The sequence below is a fragment of the Larimichthys crocea genome, chromosome VIII, assembly GCF_000972845.2.
Source record: "Larimichthys crocea isolate SSNF chromosome VIII, L_crocea_2.0, whole genome shotgun sequence".
Lineage (NCBI taxonomy): Eukaryota > Metazoa > Chordata > Actinopteri > Sciaenidae > Larimichthys > Larimichthys crocea.
The window spans coordinates 13,718,028-13,740,865 of NC_040018.1; the positions used below are offsets into that span (position 1 = coordinate 13,718,028).

The 22,838-nt window shown below is 44.1% G+C and overlaps 1 protein-coding gene across 2 annotated transcripts in view; it reads right to left on the reverse strand.

Annotated features, from left to right (window-relative positions):
- The window catches only part of zfhx3b (zinc finger homeobox 3b), a 328,353-nt gene that overhangs the window by 67,853 nt on the left and 237,662 nt on the right, over positions 1–22,838 (reverse strand). For both annotated transcript variants that reach the window (XM_019270499.2, XM_027281814.1), the window contains 3 exons: positions 16,813–19,326; positions 16,048–16,627; positions 12,658–13,154 (listed from right to left, as the gene is read on the reverse strand). In XM_019270499.2, coding sequence (XP_019126044.2) covers positions 12,658–13,154; positions 16,048–16,627; positions 16,813–19,290 — 3,555 coding nt within the window. In that variant the 5' untranslated portion in view covers positions 19,291–19,326. The remainder of the gene's footprint in view (positions 1–12,657; positions 13,155–16,047; positions 16,628–16,812; positions 19,327–22,838) is intronic.

The following is a 22,838-nucleotide window of genomic DNA, read 5'->3' on the forward strand; positions in this document are numbered from 1 at the left end:
AGAAGAGTGCCTCTTGCCCCCCCCCCCCCACACACACACACACACATTTTCACCCGGGCCGCCCGGAACGAATGGTGAGATATGTGTGTATTTGTATGATTGGTGGGAGGAGGGGTGAGGCACGAGGTAAACACAGCTTGTAGGTGTGGAATGTCTGCCTTGCTTCTAGTAGGCCTAGTAGGATGTGGATGTGTGTCTATCTTTGCCAACAAACACACACACATTTCATACAGTATACACACTGTCTCACCCCACCCTAATCCCTCCTCTCTGCCGTACAGGAGGCTTGGCCTTTGTGTTGCGTCTGGCCAGCTGGTTGCCTGAATCAGCATGTGCAGCTGTCTACTGTGACGAACACTACTCTACCACTGCTGGGACACTGTGACTCTTCACTGCATTGCTATGTTTTAATATGGCTGGCTGGCATTACTACAGCCATTTAAAATCCACCTAAGAAGCCACTGACCTCGCGGGAGTTTACACAGCCTGAGAGCAGGTTGAGTTTTAGCAATAACACATATTGATGGCCTTTAACTAGTGTTTGAGAACCTTGGAGGGTAAAGAACTAGACTTACAACATGGGGGAAGACCGAGCTCTAAAGTGTGAGTGGCCATTCAGTACTCTTGCCAATATGCCTCGTGATATATAGCTTTAGTCTTTAATAGGTATGAGCATGGTGTGTAGGGCAGTGTCGTGAAAAAGCCCCAGTTTTATATAAGCGTTACAGTTCACTTTGATCTCTTCTCTTGCTCCACTGTTTATAAATCAGCCACACAAATATTTATGAGCGGAACGGGGAAAATGGCTGGTCTGGTTTGTATCTCTGCCCTCCTTCCCTCCCTCCCTACTGCGTCCCCTCCTTCTCCCTGTGGCTGATGTGTAGATGAGGCCACCGCAGACGCAGAGCGAGTGCATAGGCCCCAGGCCACATCCATCATATCTGTTCTGTCTCTGGCTATTGTGCGGCCCTAGAGAAGGCTGACCTAACCAAACCAAGTAACGGAAACGACAGCACATTTAGTATGAATAAAAGAGAAAACGATTAAGGGAAAAAAAACGTCACAGGTCACTGGTTGACTTGTATGAAATGATGTATAATCGTTGGACTAGTGCGATGTGAGTGCATTGTAAAGTATATCCGCAATCATGAACAGATCACGCCAATACGTGCCTGTTTGTGCTGTGCATACACACACATACGTACCCCTGACTAATGCATCACTAGTTCATCAGTAACAAAGATCAATTAATTAATACAGCCATGTTCAATACATATTCCATCTCCCTCCCTTTTAGCTCACCTATCTGTTTCTGCCTACAGCACACACAATAGGACAGGCCCAGAGCCTCTAGATCTATACGCTTTAATTGCTCCCCCCAGCCCTGACCTCTGATCCAGATCACTCTGATATACAGCATCTCTATTAAATTGGGAAGTAGGTAAATATTCTTCTAATGACCCTCAGTTCTAGTGACACCATTGAAAATGGAGGGGAAAAAAAAATCAATCTTGTTTTTTTCTTTTTTGCCCTTCACTGACTCTATTAGTTTCTTTTTTATCTGAGGTTTGACTCCAAAAATGTTGAGGGAGACTGAGCAGAATGGAGTGTCTACTCTAATTTTGACAGGGCAATGGACTTTACTGAGATGCATTTCGGTAATGAGGAGATTACAAACCTGTGCTCAGAAGGAAATATCTTTTCAATAGCATCTCGACTGTCCTTCAAGTAACACATTGGGTTTACCGAGCCAGTGTAAAAAAAAAAAGAAAACAGTCAGACAACCTTTATCTTAACTGAACAGAATGTTGATCTGGCAATCTAGACTCGAGATAATTTAAAAGATAACGTGGTTCAAGCGGGAAAGAGACAAATTCCACCAAATGTTACCCATCACATAGTGCGGGTGCATAAAAAGATAGTGGTTTATGCAAGGCTATGTGCATGCGTGTGTGCACTGTACAGTAAAAGCTGATGAACTGTATGTGTGTGTGCGTGTGTGTGTGTGTGTGGGCAGGGGTGGGTGGGGGTAGAGAGGGGGTGGTAGTGGTGGACTGGCTTGTCGATCGATGCAGTGATTGGCAGTTAATGGCTTTTCCTGTTCTGCCTTGGTAACCCTGGCCTGATGGCTGTTGCTTCTGATCAGAGATGGCAGATGGTGTTTGATTTTCGTATATAAACCTCTGACTTTGTGGAGATGGCTTCATCATGTTTAATGATTTAAAAGTTAAGTTGAATACTGGGAATACTGCAATGCTGGATTTCTCATCTAAAAAGCCCTAATCTCCCTTCCAGATGTAAAGACTGATCTCTCTTAACTACATGCACATAACATGATTAGTATTCTGTTATAAGCCACTCAATCCATCAATGATAAATTATTGGAATGAAATTTATAACACATATGTTTTTTTTTCTCTATTTTATGCTCTCCAGACATTTCAGCCTCAGGCCTCATTTTACAGGCTCTTCTGTCACAAAGTAGCTCCTGATATAATGTGACCGCTAAAAAGAATCAAAAATCCCATGAGATCAAAGATCCTAAACACCAAAAGACCTGTCACCGAATTTTCACCCAACGAGTCTGTGATGAAAGCTAGAAACTAGGAAAGAGGAGGAAAAAGTTGTAAATTGAGGAAAATTGAATGATAAGTTCCATTTGATGCATAAGAGAAGATTGTAGGAAATCAGAGTACAAATAGCAGGTCCTGAAATCTCAGATTATTCAGAGTAATTTCATGTTCTGAAGGTTTGCCTTTATTTGGCTCATCACTCAGCCATTTTCAACTGCTTACGGCTAAAGTCTATGATTTTAGTCTATTTTTATTTCCAAAAGCGCCACTAATTTTGACATTTCATCTTACCAGAGTTAAAAAAAAAACCTAGAAGATCAAATTATCTGTACTGGGAAGAATAACAGGCTTTTTATTTGATCAGAAATACAGAGTCAATATGTTAGAAAAGCGAGTGACTAAAGAGGCCAGACACTCCCTGTAAAAAAACACACACAAAAAAAAAAACAGGAAGGAGAGTCCAAACATTGGTGAGCACAAAACCACAGGTTTTCGTGTGTGTGATGATGACGATGATGATATGATGACAGATATGTGTGTGAGTGTGTGACAGAGAGAGAGAGAGAGATTTAGGTCGCACTGGGTCTCAACTGCAAAATGAATACACCCTCGCTCCTGGAACATTAACAAATAACAAAATACTTTGCTTTACACAACTTATTAAGATGCTCTCTCTCTCCCTTACCCCTCTCAGCATGCAAATTAATACATTGATCATTTGAATAATAATTTGCATTCCAGATCTCACAATTTCATGTTCAAACTTTAACGGCTCCCAGAGTTCTCATTTAAACAGTAGCTGCACAGACAGTCCTTATGGTTCAAATTATTTCAACATGACTATTCCAACCTAACAAGCATAAATTAAGGAAATTCCTATCTGGTGACAGAGATAGACCATCTGAAGAAAGGATCCAAGTTTGAATTATTCAGCAGTCCTTAATTTTAGGGCTAGTGTTGATTGAATGTGGTGACATTATAAAAAAGAGTTTGTGGGGCTGGCAAGGAAGGCAGTGAGGGATGATCTGGGAGTGAGCCTAGGAGTTCAGTGGCTATGGAGACTTCCTCTGCTGTCTGCGTCTCTGAGGAGATCTTAGAGGAAAGAGGCCTCTGTAAATCAACATGAGATTGAAAGGGACTTTATAAAACACAAATGTGTGAAAGTGCTTATACGGAACAAAAGCCTGTACTTCAGTACCATGCTTTCACCAGCTTTGGCTAGTAAAAAAGAAGCGTCAGACGGCGTGACCCTGAGGTTTGCCACATAAGCGGAGCAGGGCGAGGTGAAGGTGAGCAAGGAACAGAGATGATATGTTTGGGTGGAGCTTAAAGGCATGGTAGTTAAACGCCCCCCCAACACCCCCAACACCACCCTGTCTATTCTGGGCATCAGTTTGTCATGAAGGAATGTGAAGGCCATAAAGTATCGGTGCCCTTGAGAAGCTGAAGAGCATTCTTGTCCCCAACTCTTAAAGCTGTCTCTCTCTCTTTCCCTCACTATCACTTTCCCCAGCTCACTCCCCCTCTCTCTTATTCCAGCAGTAAGTTTAAAGTAGAACACAGGTGTAGAAGACGGCACCCGTGGGAAAGATAACATTTGGGAACATTCCTGGGGTTAAAAAAGAAGGTTTTTTTCTGATTTTCTTCATCTGGAGAACTATGTAATTGCCTTGGTTCCATGACTATGCCTTTGTCCCCTTTGTGCCTCCACCCCACACTCCCCATCGCTACCTCTTACATCACTAGCTAGTAATTTCCATATTACAATTTAAACAAGAGATTCTTTTCTCTGCTAGTTTTTCATTTTCATCTTTCCATTTTATCCATCTTTTGTATTGAAGAATAAAAGGCATGATGAGAAAACAAGGTGCAAAATGATCTTTTCCAGGGCCCCCAATAAAAACCGCATGACACCCTGGGCTGCACCACTTAATTACAAAAGGATGAAATCTTTTCTTCTACATCTGGAGAAAACATTGTCTGCATAACACTGATAGATTTACAGCTCCCAGTTCTAACCCTGAACTCCAGCACACAGCAATTAGGCAAAACATGGATGGACAACCAGCGCCATGAAGTTCAAGAAAAGAGAAGGCTATTCTCTTTTGGCACTATAGAAAAAGCCTCTGAGGCCCCACTGTTTCAAATAAAAATTCTGCCCAGAAAATAGTCCGCAGGAAACTGATAGATGGTTTCATTTTTACTCGAGCCTTGATGGTGGTCACAGAGAGGTGAGGCGGCCTTTTCGCCGCATAGCATACTTGATGCCAGGTTTAGCGCTACATAACCCATCCAAAATAGACTACTTTGAGGAGACCATGCTTGCAGGCATCAGCATCTCTCAGACCCATCACTAACAACAAACAGCCAATGAAATCCAGGCGAGAAATTGCTGAAGTTCTGCAATCCAACAGTAATCGATGAATCACAAAATGGAAAGACCTTAGGGGCAGATTTGTTAAAACAAAGAAAAACCTGGTTAAAACAAAGGCAGTACATGCTCTGCACACTTAGGAATGATTTAAATGGCTGCAGTACTGTAAATCAAGCATGAGTTTGGTTCGACTGTCCCTCAACAAACAGTCCACTGCTTCTGCAATTACATAAAGAGCTGTCAAATTATAAATACGTGCATATAAAATAATGTAATACTGATTATAATATTGTGTTCAGCTACTCAAAGATCCTTTTGGACTTACAAGTGGAAGATTACAAGGCAAGGGGAATGAAACAACAGCCAGGGCCACACATCCATCATTCTGTAAAATTTATCTGTCCCACGACTCTACTCTGTAGGCCAAACCCAAACAGAAGAGAGGTCCCTGTGTGCTCATCCTGGTACCTAAGACCTCCTCCCCTCTCCTCATCTGTCTCTTCACCCTACCTTGCTTTCATGTACAGCTCCACTGAACACAGACCTCAGAGCTGAGTAGTTTTGTGGCCCTGACCACTCGGAGGCCATTAATCTGGTGGCTTAGCCACTGATGTATTGATGGCACAGAGCCGGTAAGCCTGCCTGCCTCACTCTCTCCATCCCTTCAGCTTAGCAGCTATACAGATTCACATGAGCCTACCTCTAGCCTCATCAAAGCAGTGTTTACCTGCCAATTGCCACTGTTAGTCTTTCAGGTGCAGTGTCTAAAGGTCACCAGATGTATTGACCAGTTGGGCAAAAAGACCTTTGAGATGCCTCATTGAAGCCATGATAGCCGCACAGTGTGTTTGCATGCACTCAAAATACATCCATTACATCCAACTATATGAGCAGCTAGATCTGGTTTCTTTCAGTGCTTCGAACCACATGCAGCAGCTTTTATCTTACGACTAAGAGTACAAGAAATAGAGCGTACATTAAAGGTGCTATGTAGACTAGTAAAATCACAAAAATAGCATTAGTGCTACTATATTCTGATTCCTTGCAAGCCTGTAGGCAACCACACATAATTTTAGATATTTACTTGACCATCAAACAAAACATGTAAACTTGGTGATTTGGGAAATTTGGTAATTGGAGAACATGAAAAGGCCTTCATGAATCACTTGAATGTGTTTATTCATAGTAATTAAGCTTGTGTTTGAATTTGTGTTTGAATTTGTGTGCGTGTAAAGGTAATGGCACTCATTTTACTGTAGTTTGACTACAAACGCTGATTACATGTAATCCTAAACAGGTCATTTTAAAGAGAAGGTAAAGGGGATACTATAGTGTCTCTCTGGCATCTTTACAGTGGGGGTGGTAAAAAGACAGGGCCGTGACTGATGTGTCTGTAATATCATCTTGACAAGAGGCAGGCAGAGCAAGAGTATAACACAGATTAGATACAGAGACCCTCCGGTTGGTGCAGGAAGAAATTTCTCCAAAATGTAATTGTACTCTCAATAATACCCCCATCTCCTACAATCACTTTAAAGGGAAGAACTTTATTTTACCGTTTGTCATAATTACAAAATTTAAAGACAGATTCAAGCCTGGAAAACATTACTTTGTGTAGAGTGGGATGGTGGAAGCAGACAGAGGATTTTGCTGAGGAGATTGTTTAGTTTTTCAGCATGATTGGATTAAGGATATTTAACCTTAAACAGATCCCCATCCTAGACCACCCACTGGCTTACTATCCACACTGGTTTGTTTTGTGGGTGAAGAGTATTTGTCATGTTTAATTTTAAGAAGACAACGTGGAAGGGTGAAAGGTAGGACAAAGGAGAAAAAAATGTTTAAAAAACAATTTCCTGTCTGTAAAGAAAAAAGAAATCTTGTAAGAGGAACAAACTGTATATTTGCACCATACGTCACTGCCTTACTGACAAAACTATATCTGTACACAAATTGGTACTTGTGACAAAAAAACGATATTACCTCACCTATTTTTTCCCTTCTAAAAACACCAATCTGCCTTTTCTGCTGATGGAGCTGGAGTTAACACGATCATCAGCTTCCTTGCACATGATCTCTGCCTCTCTTGTCCAAAAATCAAAATAAAAAAAAATCAAATGAAAACAAACAATCATTTACACAATGATGAAGGATCGCCAACTCCCAGCTGACAATGTAAAGCCTCATGTCTATTCTTTCTCTAATCCTCCTACTCTGTGGCACTGCGTGATGGAACACAGAGAATGCATCTGTATCTCCACCACAGACCCAGGATGCAGAACCTGGTCTGTAATGCACTGGGCCCTTTTAACTCTGCCAATTGTGGTAAACGGCCACTGGGAGAAAAAAAAAAAGCCAGCCTCCCTTGTCTAAGCAGCTTTCTGCTCCCCCTCTTTTGCTTTCTTTCACTGTCACTTTGTAAATCCCAGCAACACCCACACTAGGGCAGTTGCACATACAAATCAGCACCACCACCACGAGCAGCAGCAGCAACAGCAGCAACAGCAGCAGCAGCTGTGCCATGGGTCAAAGCCCGACCCTTTGCCTGGCCTTCTCAAGGGGTGGGAGCTAGAGGAGTTGTGAAATTCTTGCACACTGCCAAACACTAAACCCTACTAGCCCCCCTCTTTCCAGTCCACACTTATTTTCTGTCATATTCCACTCCTTCCTCGTTCCACCCACTGCTCATTGTAACTGGGATTTGTCTGAGGTAGGACACTATAGAGTTCAACCCCCTGCAGGCAACTACGGACAGAGTTAACCAGGCTTCAGGATCAAGACTGCGTGTTGACTGAGGAGGTGTTACAAGCACCAATACACAATTTAAATACTTCCTTGGTGTGATGTTATGCCTTTGATCACATGTACATAATTTGTACCAAATTATATTATGAGAACTTCTCTGTTGAGCAATTAAAATGATACATTTCATGAGCCCTATGTTGTCATCTGCTGGCACTTTAGATTATGAGATTGCTGTGTGTGTGTGTGTGTGTGTGTGTGTGTTTGTGTGTACATTCACACGCTTGTGCATGTGAAAGGAGAGAATGGGCTGTCTCCCAGGATGTGCAGCAAGCGCTTTATTAGAGCGGTAGTACCAGTAAATCAGAGCTCAGCTCTTCCTGGAACTGCTGCAACCTTTCCCACTGAGCACTATTACTGAACAATCATAGGCTAGCCATGATAATTAGCAGAGTATCTATCCTTCCAACCCTCCTGTCACCCCCCCATCCCCTCTCCTGTCTGTTTCTCCATCCTCTTCCAACCCCTCCTCTTCTTAGAAATGTCTGGTGGGTGAGCGGGTAAAGCCAGGCGCCCGCTAGACGTCATTTCACCAGAGGACATCTCGCAATACCTGTCACAATTTCTTGACATTGGCCAAGAGTGACAATTTTGGCTCATTTGTCTGCCCACGCTATAAGACCACCAAAACACATCAAGAACGATTGCAAAATACTAGAAAAGTTTAAGAGCTCGGGAGAGGAATTAGACACAGAAGCGCAGATCCTGCCACAGCAGTGACGAACAACGAGATTCCATAATAATGCTGCTGATGTGCATATATCTGAAAACTCATCTGTGATGCCAAAATCAGCCATCCTGTCATCTAGTGGGCACTTGGCCTAAGTCAGCAGAACTGATATCCTCCAAAATACACTTTACAGCTTTATTTGATTGCAAAACGGCTGCATTTCTCTCGAGCTGAAATTCAACTATAACTTATTTGTGGTTGCAACCCAACTACAAACTATTGTACTGTCCATGAAGATTGGAATCAATCCTGGCAGTTATGATCTTTAATGGGGAGAGGTCATCACGACTTGCATTCCTGTATCTGAGAAGCCAGTGCTTTTGCTGAGTAGGATCATCAGTGAAACACCTTAATGCCTTTTCATGTAACCACTAATCCCTTCATTTACATTACTACCTCTTTTCCTCTATTATGTTTCATTGTGATTATTTTCTCTCTGCGGAGAGCAGACATTTTCTTGCCTCAGTGTTCACTGATTCTTTTCTATTGCACTGAAGGGTAAAATAAGAGCAGTAACTCCATCCAAGATGTAGATGTATTATGTTCGTTAATGGGCCAGCCGCTGGCCTCCACTTAACACTATGTTAGTGCAGTTAAAAGTGCAGAACATACAATCAAAACCCCTGTTTCTCATCTGTAATGAGCAGACAGTGGATGTGACTGTGTGTGTAAAGCAGAGAGAGAGAGAGATAGGTGAAAAGTTTGTACGGTTATGTGTGTGCTCAATAGAGCGGGACAAGGACAGAGGGAGGGGTGTCAGGACTTTCTTGGTTAAAGATTCCCCATCTGATAGTGACGGCACTTTCTCCCTTTCTTTCCATGGCCAAGCGGCATCTGGAGTGGATTTTGTGCTAGCAGACACCGAGGAACATGATTACATTCGGCTAACTGCGCTCTAAACTGATTATGCATGTGCCAAGCTAATGGACTACATTTGCAAGAGGAAAAATAACATCCAATCAATCTCAATTACCGCCGATTGCACCGGCCCCCGAGACAAGGAAGGTAGCCAGCTAACCCCCATGCTCCTCCCCTTTCCCCCCAACCCTTGACTGGAAGCTGAGGCCTGTGGCTGGGCCTGGTTAGGCCCCACCCATTCTGTCTGGCCAGGGCAGCCGGGGCCTTAGAGCTGGATTAGTTCCACTCATCTCACCTCCGCACTTACACATAGCCAAGCCCTGAAGCCTGCTGCTGCTGGTATAAGGTTATCATATATCAAATATTATGTACGTGGCGAACTGTAAAATGAGAATGGAAGTTTTTTTTCTAGATGAAGAGAGAGTCTCAGGGAAAAAGCAACATATTCTAAAAACATACAGTATACAAACTGATGTTTGAGTTATCTTCATGCTGCAACAGAACCCAGCTGTTTGTGTTTAGGAGTGACCATGCTATGATCAGAGCCACTTAAAACTCCATAATCCATGGGAAAAAGAAGGTGAAAGTTGGCTTCAGAGCACAGAAGTGTGATGGCAGGACACACAGTGCTCAGAATGGGTATCTCTCAACCGAGAACACAGTGCACAAGGGAAGACAGCATCACCCCCCGCTGTGTGGTGGTCCATGCGGTCAGGATGACTTGCAGGATCTTTCTGTGGTCTTTTGGAACATTCCAATACATGGGGTGGTGGGGGTGATATTTTTAGAAAGCCCTAATATGGGCCGCATACCACAGACTCTCAAATTATCCCATCCAGCTTAGCCCTCAGTTTAAACCTTCCTTTTTAATTCCAGTAATTACAGGCTCCAATTTATATGGAGCTGTGCACACAAAGGGCCTGTTTAATGCAAACCAGTTTGATTTGGGTGAAGTGTCCCAAGCATCTCCCACATCTTACAGTCTGTTTATGCTGACTTGATGATTTATTTTCTCCCCAAAAAGGTTAAAAATTGTGCTATTTGCATCGGATTTCATTGGGGAGGAATAAATGAATGGTGATTTTCCTTTTTCGTCTTTGCATAATATACCAAGTTGGTTTTACAGGCTTGTGGGCCACTGTGGGTTTCTGTCCGTCAGTGTCTCTACCAGGACAGTAAATCCAATGTGGTACGAAGACTGTGACATTGTCAAGTGGGGAGCTAGCGCTGCCAAGAGGCCTCACAACCATGTACTTGTTGTGTGTTAATCACATTTGTGAGTCATAAAATATTGTAATAATTCTTGTCAACTCATGAACATCTCTGTCTTTGAGTGGTGTCTGAGATGAGGAGAGCCTATGAGGACTGCAGCAGTCTCGGGTTGAGAGAGCAGGTAAATTCTGGACAACGCACACACTCTTGCTCGGAAGATCAATTGGTTTTAAGAAATATGGAGCCATCTTAAGAGGCTTAAGTCATAAAAAATGATCATGCCTGGATGTGTTGTACATATTTAATCCCCACCAGCCTGAGCAGCAGTATGACATGTGTCTCTTCTCTCTTAAAAATCCTGCAGAGACTGAAAAGAAAAGAAAAAAATCTCTCTTTTGCCTTTTTGGCTCACAGCAAAGTAAAAAAGCACAAAGATAATGTATTACAAGTTGTACCTTATCCTGGGAGACAAAACAAGCCTCCCTCGTAAGGTGTGAAGAAGAAAAAGAGCCTGTCTATTTTGGTCTGATATGAAACTGTCATTGGAATGTGGGCCAGTAAGTCTAGCAGCTAAGGGCAGGAGCGGATGACCATAGCCTGGGAAAGCACAAGGATATCTTGCTATGCTTTTCTGCTGTCTCATAACTGACTCAACACATTTGCAGATTATGTTGCATATTTGAGTTTGTATGTATCTATAAATATCCTGTGCACCTGAAAATGTCCCTGTGGTCCTGTCCTGGTGGAAACCATAGACTGACAAGCAAAACTACATATTCTCCCCTGAATACCTCCTGTGTCCCCTGGCCTGCTTAATGGCTGTACTAGGAACCCTGCATCACACCTTCCCCTTTTCACAAAACACTGAAAATTGATTTCCCTCTTTTACTGTTATTTCAGCACAAAGGCTTTGTGGACAGGAAATATGTCTGCCATGCCAGTGGTTCTGAGCAACCATTCATAATGCTGGATGATTTTCAAATAGACAGCCTTTTTGAGGAGGTTTAAATGGGCCACTTTGACTTAGTTTTTAAATGTGATTAAAACAACATGCTTGAAGCAGCACATTTTTCACATGCCTTCCCAAAAGAGGTCAGAGTATAATATACTAAGATACCAATACAAAAGTGTCAAGCAATGTTTAAATACTTTTTTTTCCTGTTTACTTTTTAAGAGTCAAACACTTGACAATGGAGTGGACTTATTATAAACAAAGACAACATCTACTAGAAGATAGCGCACATCACAGTGGTATATTTTAAATTATGTTAGTGTGCATGCAGTGTAGGGTAGGCGTACGTATGTTGTCTCAGCGTTTGTATGTATTTTGTTGTCTGTGTTGTATAACTGTGTGTGTGTGCAGCTATGCCAGTTTGGGTTAAGCGCAGAGTGGCCGAAGCCGCAGACACACAGGATAGATACCTAAGTGGAATCAGGCCTGTTAGATTTATGGCCATTTGTTCGGAGAGTGTTCATCCATTGGCTATTATGGAATGATTAGAGGAGAAGGTGAAGCTCCAAGTCCAGCAAAAATCAATACAGCTGTCGAGAACGATTCAGCCTTTCCCGCTCCGAGGAGTATTAGCACCAAACCTCTGTCTCCTCACACTTCTTCATTCGTCTCCAAGTGATTCACCCCTAAGCCTCCAAAGCAGCTTCACCTGCCATGTTCTTCTCATGGCAGCAGTGTGGCCCTGCTTCTATATGACTACTGTGAAGGCAAGAGTTACACAACAAAGCTATCATTCATGCCTTGGGAGAGCAGCTAGTTTAGTCGTGTGGGCAGCACTAGAACATTTACTGTGGCTCGTGGAGGAGTATCAAGTTAACGGGGAGAGGATTAAGGAAACATTTGGCCATTTTGTGTAAAACTCATCAAGTTCAATTGGATAATAAATACTCTCAAATATGACACAGACACACTACTTCTCCTGGTCTTACAAGAACACCTAAAATAATGCAGACAATATTAACATATTGTATGTTATTGTGCTGCATGAAGAAGTCTTCTACTTATGTATGTGCTTTTTTCAAATGAAAATGATGGTAAAACATGCCATGATAAGGTTGAGTGATGGGACGGATGAAGAAGCTTGAGGACTACTAACCTTGTAGAGTTTGAGGCTAGCCTCATGGCGGGAATTGACAGTGTGCATCCGCAGCTTCTCCAGGCTGTTAGTGTAGTAGTCGCAGGCATTGCACTTCAGGTGCACTGGATTGCCTATGGCCACACATTTAAGACGCCATTCATTGCCTTTGCCCCCTTCTTTGATGTGGGCCACAAGCTGGTACTTTTGCACATGCTTGTCTGTCTTGCAGTGCAGCTGGAAGTTGGCCTTGAGCTGAGTGGTGTAGTGGCACAACTTGCACTGGTGAGAGTCGCCCACCACAGCACGCCACTCCTCCTCCGGTAGGCTGCGTTCAGCTCCCATATGCATGCCAAGCACATCCAGGTTGTCAGTGGTGAAGCGGTTGCACACAGCGCACTGAAAGAGCTTGAGGGAGGGATCGCTGGTTTGTGATAGACTTTCTCCCAGGGTCATCAGTTCTTCGGACACCAACTGCCCACCGCCCAGCCGCACGTCCATAGGGATCTCCCCACCTACTAGAGTGCGCAGGGAACACAAAGGAAGTCGAAAAGAAAGAGGAAAAGGGTAGAAAAAAAGTGTTTAGATGGATGGATACATTTGTCATTATGTATTACAGTCACAGCTTGCAGTCTAAATCATAGCTTCACAGTTTTCAAAGATCACTTTAGCTCTCTGTAATTTACTTCAGGACATTACATTATTATTTTATTATATTGAGTTAGTGAGCAGAGTGTTTTCCAAAGGAAGTCATAGCTTGTGGCGCTGTCATGATGAATAAAATTTCAGGTAAAGTAAAGCTGTTCAACTTTGGTCTGTCTGTCGCTACGATTTTGCATGTAGGATAATGTGCATGTATGTATTTGTGGGCCTATAGCTACTCTAGTTTTGAACTGAGAAAGAAGAAAGCCCAGACTTTTCCATGGAGACGAAAACCTCACTTTACACATCGCCCTGTTTGGGCTGGTACACTTTCATGGTCTGTCTGTAAATAAACCCCAGAGGCCACGAGCTTTACAGAAAAAGCAAGTTATTTTATCACTACAGCAGAACTAAGGAGTTCCCAAGCAGACATTACTGTAAATCAAATCCATCGTGCCTGTTCACTGAATAATAATCTAAAAAAAAAAATCCACTTCTCTGCTCGGATTCTTCTACTTCTTTCTCTCCAGATTGCCTCTAAATCAATATGGACATCTAACAGATTAATTCTGCTTGGTACTGAGTCTAAACGATGGAGAGGGAAAAAAAACAACAAAAAAACACAGCAAGCACATATCCTATGACACCAACCAGAGAACTGATGTGTACACAGTCTGCGAAGGCTGACTTTAAAAATGAATACTAAAAAAATGAGCTAAGAGCAGCCACAGTTTTTGCCTTTGCTTGCTGATCTTTAATCTTTCACTGCCCAGACTGAGCATGCAGGCTTGACCCTGCCTGGCTTTACACTAAATTAATTCCAGAAGCTCCTTTTTATTTATTGCTGCAGTATGCAGCCTGCTCTTGGACTTTTCTCCATTACCTGAGTTTTTATAGCCAGGAGAGGGAGACCTTTGAGAAGCCCTCTGAAATCACTCACAGACCCAGCTCCCCAGTCATGGCTCCCTACTCTCGCTCTCTCTCTTACAAACACACAGATGCAGCACCACATGCTCAATCGCTATCCCAGTCCTGTATTTTCCTGCACCTTACATCTCTCATTTCTACCTAGCTCTCCTGCTTTATTACTATGCAGATTCACACAGAGATTTACCACAGACCAGGATCTTGTTTCTCACCAAACCCTGGTTGTGGTGCATTAGACCAAGACTCTGATTTGTAGCTCTGCATCTATTTTCACATACAGCAGCTTCTAACCGTAATATTGTTGAGCTATATATGTCCATATCAATAACTATACAAAGAGAATCTTTACACATGATATGTTTTCCTTGTTTGCTTTCCAGAACTAATGTTTTTAGTGAATAGCCTGACCCTTTTTTGCGGTTTCCCAGTGTACTTTAGACAACAAATTCCAGCACAAACACAAAGTCATAACCCCCTGCATTCTCTTTAACTCAATTGAAGTCCATCTCATTTCTTCCTTTCACTACAGTAGCTGAGTCTTGGGAATAAGGATTACCAGGAGGCTGAGATCATGTGAGGTCAACACATATTTTTGGCAATACATTCAAAAGTCAAAAATCCACAGTGAGAGCATAAAAGAGCCCCTCTCACTTTAGCTGCCTGGTCTGAGATCTCCTTGTGATGGCAGATTCCCTCAAGAGATTTACTGAGCCCAGTGTAACATACTGTGAGTTAATATCAGAGTGTTTGTGTATGATGGTTTTAAGGGTTCTTTAAAGTGTGACCGAAGATGACACCACTGTAGTTTATGAGGCCCAGACTGTGTCATCACTGCCTGCCTTGTAACATGCTTATTACAACTCACCTCACAGGAAAATGAACCAGATGGCAGAAGAGGGGAAAAAAGAATTAGTCACAGCAATCAATTCTTGTTTGTGTCTTTGAACTGGCGACAGTTGGAGACAAGTCTGTACAAACTGCGGGGTTGTAACTGGCACGCCAAACACTCTGCTATGCTGCTGAATTACCCATGCTGAGCCCTCTAACCTCCCTTCTTTGACCAAGATAAAATTTATAGCTGCAATTACAAAGTTGGAAAAAATGGAGAACTCCAGTGGTGAAGTTCAGCAGCAGTTTGGGAATAATGACAAAAAAAGGCTGAAGCTGGCTGCCTGAGGGGGGAGGGCAGGGAGAAAAGAACATAAGCGTTTGGCCCTCTGATTCACCTCTTGTTCGCAAAATTGGAATTCAGAATTCAGTCAAAATCACATCAACACACATTGTGACTTAGATGACTGTATGATAGGACTGCATGAGAGGGAAAACAAATTATCTCTGAGCTTTTGCTTTTGCTCTGTGCTTGTCACATTTATAGCTATATATTTGTAGATTCAACTAATTGGCACACTGGTCTTGTGCACAAGAAGATTCACTGAGCACTAGGAACGAACATGACTATCATGTACACTTTCAGTAAGGAAATATGGAATGGGTCTGGGGTAAGCCCCCCAGTAAACATGTCTCAAATGGATCATCTATCTTTGAGCTCTCCCTCTTTACATTTCAGTGACACTCTGCTTGTAAAATGAGAGAATCATGGCAAGTTCACTAGGGCAGGCGTACCTTAGGGCATGAGAAAGAAAGGCAGCTGCCAAAACTTATAAGTAGTGATAGTAGTGGAGAGGGGCCATATGTGGATATTGTTACTTCAGTAAAGAGTGCATAGTGTTCATTGCTGTGTTCACTGATGAATCTGGATTCAAGATCAAGTTGAACTGAAACCGATTCCAAATGAAAGAAACAGGACATTTCTGAATGTAAGAGAGACTAAATGTTGCTCACCGAGCGTAGGTGCCAGGGCGGCCATATTGGGATCCAGGTGAAAGCTCCCCATCAAGAACTGGGCCTCAGCCCCAGCTGGGTCTATCTTGAGGCCTGGTGGAAGGCTCATGTTCTGGGTCAGGTAATACTGGTAGAGCTCAGCCTCAGATGGTGAAGGCATTGCTCCCAAGCCAAGTCGGCCATGCTGCATCTGAGTCACATTCTGCTGGAGAAGCATCATGTTGTGCATGTGCTTCTCGCTGGTCATGTGGATACGCAGGTTCCGTGCCACATTGGTCTCGTAGTCACACACCTCGCACCGCCAAGTAGGTTTGCTTTTCGGCTTGGTCGGGGAGGGGGCCCCACACGGTCCAGCCATATGGGTGGAGGACTGTGTAGGATGGTGGTGGGGAGGGTGATGGCTACTGGCCTGGGTTACTGAGGGGACAGCCACCACTCCTCCTGCGGTATGTCCAAACACCTGCTCCTGCGCAGAGGCAATAGAGCCTCCATTTTGCAGTGTCTGCATGTTGTTCAGGTGCTTGTCCGACTGCATGTGGATGCTTAGGTTGCCCTTTGTGGTGGTGGAGTAGTTACACACCTAAAAAACATACAACATTTTCTCTTGAATGCAAGGAAGTGATACATACATAATTCTAAAGTAATTTTAAACATTGGTTTACATCTTACACAACCCCAAATGGCTTAACAAATCAACAACATGAAATCAACTCTAATTGCAACCCTTATAAAAAAGGAGCATCACTTCATTTCTTTGCTACATACCTCACACCGGAAGGGCTTGTAACCACAGGTATAGCTTTCTCCACGAGCCAGACGAGGGTGGCTCTGACCACTGCTGCAGTACATACAGGAGCCTCCAGAATCTGGGTGCTTCTCTTTCATGTGGGCCTCCAACGTCTGCTGGTACTTGTAATGCCAGTTGCATTTGGGACACTTGAGTGTCTTGCATGAGTTGCGTGAATGCATCATGGTCATGTGACCACCCAAGGAGCGTGAGGAACCCAGAACGGTGTCACATTTAGGGCATTCTACCCCACTTCCTCCACTGCCACCAGGCCCATGGTTCTGTGAGCACTCACCCATCCCTGTCATATCACAGGAGCCCCCTGGTAGGGGGTGGGAGTGGCCATGAGATGAAGGGTGGAGGTGATGATGTAGGTGGTGCATGTGGTGATGGTGCAGAAGGGCTCCATTTTCCTCCTCTCCCTCTGCTGGGAAATCATTTGGTTCTGGAGCTGTGGCACTATCTCGATTGGCACTTTCATCAGCAGCAGCATTGGAGGACAGAGGTGAGGAGGACGTGCCAGCAGTGTCATCCTCGCTCCTTCTGACGGCAGCTGCCGCCATTGCCATGGGAACTGTGGGCCCCTGGCAGTTAAAGCTCAGAGGGAGCTCTGAGGTCCTACCCCCACCATCTGAAGCTGAACCCTCTTTCTTGACAGAAGAGGAAGTGGAAGCAGGGGCTTTGCTGTTGAGTGTGGAACTGACTGCAGAGGTGCAGGCAGAAGGCTGGAGAGCGCTACTAGGCATTAATAAAGGAGATTTGGAAATGCTTTGGTTTGAGACAGCTGGTTCCCCCGCTTCACCCCTGCCGCTGCTACTGTTACCACCACAAGCCACTGCAGTGCTTTCTGCCTCCACCTCATCTTCCTCCTCCCCTAATAACAATTCCTCTTCTTCTTCCGAGCCCCCCATCTGGCTCGATAGGTGCGCTTTGCTTTCATGTCCATCAGTGTCCCCATCCTCGCCCTTGCATGCCAACTCTTTCCCAGCAGGCTCCTCTGTTCTCCCTCCCTGTTTGGGCAGGGCACTGGAGTCTTTGGCAGAGCCTGGGGATGAGGTAAGAGTGGATGCTTTGGGAATGCTCAGCCCTCCAAGAGAGAGAGCTGAGCTAAGGTTTTGTTGCTGCTGCTGTTGCTGGAGGCCAGATTCAGAGTCTTTGTTCAGGAGGGTCTTGCTGCCCCCACTGCTGCTTCCAGGCTCCAGATGGACTCCACTAAATGTGCCATAGAAGCTCTGGCCAGAGTTAATGGGGAGCAGAGTAGGTGGCAGAGGAGTGCTCTTAGTTTTTGGTTCCAGGAAACTGATGAGGGGCTCTTTGTCCTTCCCAATGCCCTGGATGATGGCAGATACATGCTTGTCCCCTAGCAGCTGCCGCTCGTCCTCACACAGTGTCATGCGGTGATCATGGACGGCATGAGTGGCAAAGGAACGCGCATAGCCAAAGGACAGCTTGCAGAGAAAACACATGAAAATGGGCTTACCCTTGCCATATAGGGCTAGCCCATCAAATTTGGAGAAATCCACGTTGTTGGGAACATCTTTGGATACACAGGACTTCTTGGCAGACCCATCGCTGTTCAGGTAATCCTTGTTGCTTTTGTGCCGCACATCGAAGACACGGAAACTGTGCAGGACAGGGCTGAGGCCTGCCATGGTTGAGGTATTGGGGAAACCTTGGTCTGAATTGCCAAACCACTTCCCGAAGGAGGAGGCTATGTGGAACGTGTTGATGATCTGAGGGTAGACCGAGGATGAACTCCCAGCAGGTTCCCCCGGTTTTCCCCCACTGGTGAGAGAGTTTGTGGGCAGCAGGCCGGGTACCATGCTCCCACCACTTTGGATCAACTGACTGAGGCTCTCTACGATGTAGGCTGAGCCATCTGGCTGGTAAACTATCTCTCCAGCCAAGTTCTCCACATCACTGCTCTCCTCTTCCTCCTCCTCTTCTCCTTCCTCACTCCCACTCTCAGGTGCCCCCTGCTGTCGTGTGGGCTGATGTCGCAGGAGAGTGGGCATGCCCCCTCCTCCTGAAGCCATCGGCACCCCAGGAAAGGGTTGAAGACTTGGGAAACAGCTGTCAATCTCCATTTCATCTAAGTCCTCAGATTCTTCCTCTTCTCCACAGCTCACTCCTTCTTGCTCTTCTTCCTCTAGACCCTCTCTTCTAGGATGCAGCTGGCCTGTGGCAGAGCTGTCACGGTGGGCCTGCGGTGATGTCTGTTTTGGCTGCTGCTGCTGGGACTGTAGTTCTCTCACCCCGTCATGAGGTGCACTGGGGTTTTGGGGTTGAGAAGGGTAGGGAGCAGAGAGAGATAGGGGGTCCAGGGAAGGGGCCTGGTTGGTGCAAGGGACCTGTGAGCTAGAGTGATCGTTCCAGGGCTGTGGTGGTTGCTGTTGCTGGGAGGAGCAGAGCCCATCGTCTGTCCCAGAAACCACAGGAGACTCACAGCTGTCCATGCTGATGCCTACATGAGGCGTTCATCGCATCCAGGCCTGCAGAGACACAAAGTGGAGAATAAGAGGTTATTATTGCATTTATATATACATAATTACACACAACAACTCATCATTTACAATGGTGATGTTGGAAACATAAATATCTGTTTATTCCAAAATAGTACTACAACTATTAAGAAAAAGTCAGATACAGAAAATATAACAGAGACACTATGCATAGGAATCTTATAAGAAGAAAATCAAATGTATGGAGCAATGGGTGAGAGACAAAAGTCTGAGATATAATTGGAAAAATGACACCATGCTCATTACGCTAGATTAGGTACTTAAACACAATACCTGAGACAAGCACTAATAAGCCATCCATGATTCATCTTCCTGCCATATCAGGAAGGCACCATCTTTTATCTTCACCTTCCAAACAACACCCCTAATCTTATATTCTGCAAATCCTACATCCGTTTTTAATTAACTTGCAGTCAGAAAAAAGGAGAAACAGGCTAACTTAATGGATCAAATAGATTCCTTGTGAGATAATTAGACACTGAGAAGCCACCCATCAGCACATTGTACATTTACATAACTGGAAGAAAAACTGCATCTTAAAAAAGCAATTTTTAACAGTATCATCATTATCACTCCATCTTCAAGTTATGTACATATAAGAAGAATATAATACATGTGCATTATTAACATAGATGTGTGTAAAGTCTAACGAGAGAAAAAAAAAAAGGCAGTATTTTCTATGAGCCCAAAATACATAAGCTGGGTTGGGACTTCACTGCAGCTGTGTTTAGATCTTGCATCCAATAACCTCTACGCTCAGCCTGGTTTCAAACACTCCAGCCATCCTCCGCCTCTGAAATAATAAATGGGAGCTGAGCTTTCGGGAGCTGGCCATGCCCCGAGCATCTGAGAGGCCCAACACAGGCTGCAATTTAGAGCGCAGAAGAGATAAAATGATAGCGCAAGATACTGCTGAGCTAATAATTTTATTAAAGGGATGCAGCCAACATTGATTAAAGGGGGCAATCGGGCTGAAACCAATAACTCTGGGCTGCCCTTTAACCCACCAGTGCTGAATATTACATGAGCAAAGTTTCCCGGCACCAAGCTCACTGCCATGTCCCGGTTGATTAGCACATTCACTGCTTGCACTTGATTTATTTACTTATTTACTTAGGGATGCAAATTTCAGCTGTGATCAGAATGGAGTCTACCCCCACACCCTAACATATTAACCACTGAGGGAGAAGAGAGATTGATAATGTCTGTCTGCCTCTTCATGAATGTCTGATGAGGATTGCCTCTCACACAACATACCTGAGACCTCTCAAGCCAGTGTGCACTCAAACTACAAAAATAATGGACTCCCATTTTATAAATGTGCTGTTGTATTTTGACTTCAGAATGAACAATAACAGGCCAGATGAGCATATAGTGTACAAAGTAACAATAAAAAATGAAGCATTATAATTATAAAGCCATGAGTTTGACTGAGGAAATTTAAAATATGACTGCAAAGATGATGTAGATGTTATGATCATAAATACTTGGGAACAGACATTTTCTGTCAGCATGGTCTACCTGTTTTGTTTACACATTACAGAGGCTAACCTCGATGACCCTTTCCTTGCTTTGCATATAAAATGAAAGATATTAGACTGGCTGGGTTATTAACAAGATTGCTTTATACAGCCAGACATGATTTAGAGATGGCTGCCATATTGAGTGAGGGGATACTAGCCCTACTGGTCTGTATTTATTATCTGCTCCATTAATAAGAGGCTATGAGCTCAACAGCCATTTTACACAAATGGACTGGGGGCATTGAGAGTAATGCAAGGAAAAAAAAAATGCCACGTGTCAAACAGACAGTGATTATTCAAACTGAAAGCATGTGAATAAACTGCACAAAATGAAATGAAGACAAAAACCTCAAAAAATGTGCCCCGTCTAAAAGGACTACCTCGTAGGAAAAAGCCTCCATGTGTCCTGTCTGAGCACAGTGTTTCACACCTTGTTCCTGTAATCTATTCCATCAGCCCCTCCTCCAGATTCCACTGCCTGTCTCAACCAGGCCTAGAAACAGTGGGCCCGCATGCAAAACTAGTAGTTAAGATTGTTGGTTAAAATGACCTCTAAAGTTCTCCCCTCTCATCTTTGCATAGTCTTGAGCCTGAACAGAGTGACTACAGTTTACTGTAGTGAGGATATGTACCCATCCATTTCCATTACTGCTCTAAGATACCTGAAGCAATTAGCAATAGACAGGATAACACGATGACTCTTGATCAGTGCTGGAGCTCTGAGCCAGCTTGATGTGTCCACTGCTTACAGAAAACAGGATTGTCCTTTAAAATCAAGATGGTGTAATTCAATAACCTGCAGTGGTTACTGATGAGCAATGGGATTGTCTGGAGTCGGCAAGTCGCAGATGGGCCAACTGATATAACGCTGTTTGTCTCTCGGAGGTCTGCCTGGCTCAGTGACACCTGTTTAAAGCAGGAAAAGCTTTAATCTCTGGGAGGCACTAAACAAGTCCAGGAGACAGACAAAGAGACGCGGTCGAAGAAGAGGGGAAGTGGAGGAGGCCGGTGTCTCTGTGTGCTGACTGTGTTAATAACCACAAATCAAAATGATGGAGCAACCCACTAAAGGTGACTACTGCTGAGTGGTATATAACTATGTGAAGTTATATACTCTAACGTGTATATAACTTGCATATCTTTTGCATACGGGCTCTAGTGCTGATTGCAGTGATCCTGCCATGGCCCTAGTATTGTATCGTAATTTGGAATATGGGCCCACTGAGTTGACAATAGGCTGGCTGTATGCAGCCAAAACAAGCCTTAGCTGACAATAAGACATAATCAGAGAGAAGAAAAGACTGGATTCCTGAACTGATCTGAGGGAGAGCATGCCAATGCACAGATCCTGACTTTAGAACTCACACTCCTGCTGCCATCTGCCTTCAAAGGCCCCTGCCCTCTCTTTCTCTCTGCTCAGAGAAAAATAAAAATAAAAAGTCATACTCCATGTCCTCCCACCACCCAAACAAAGCAGATAAGGTGAACCTTGTGAAAAGGCCTCAGTCCTAATGGACACTGTCAGAGAGTGGGTCTGGATGTCATTTGGTATGGATGGAAAATGAGATAAGTTTTAAGTGATGGGTCCTTTCATTAGTTGGGATTTACTGGCCAACTGAGAGAGGAATTAAAGGCTAAGGAACCATCTGATTATAAGCATGCCTGATCACCTGCCCGAAGGCCTGGCCTTGCCTCCAGAGGAGCCTGCTCTCCAGGGTTTCCTGGGGGAATTAGCTCTCACTCAGCCCTAACTGTGAATACTGCTGAGCTATGGGTGTGATGCCGCCCTGACCCTTACTCCTATCCGCATACACATCAGCAGTGAGGGAACACCACCTTTTTAAAATGAAAAAACACTGTTTCTTAATACGCCTAGAGGACCCCTAACAATACACCAGATCTGATTTTCAATTGTCCCACAGTGATGTTGCCTGTCTGTGTCTGGTCTCTGAGCCATCA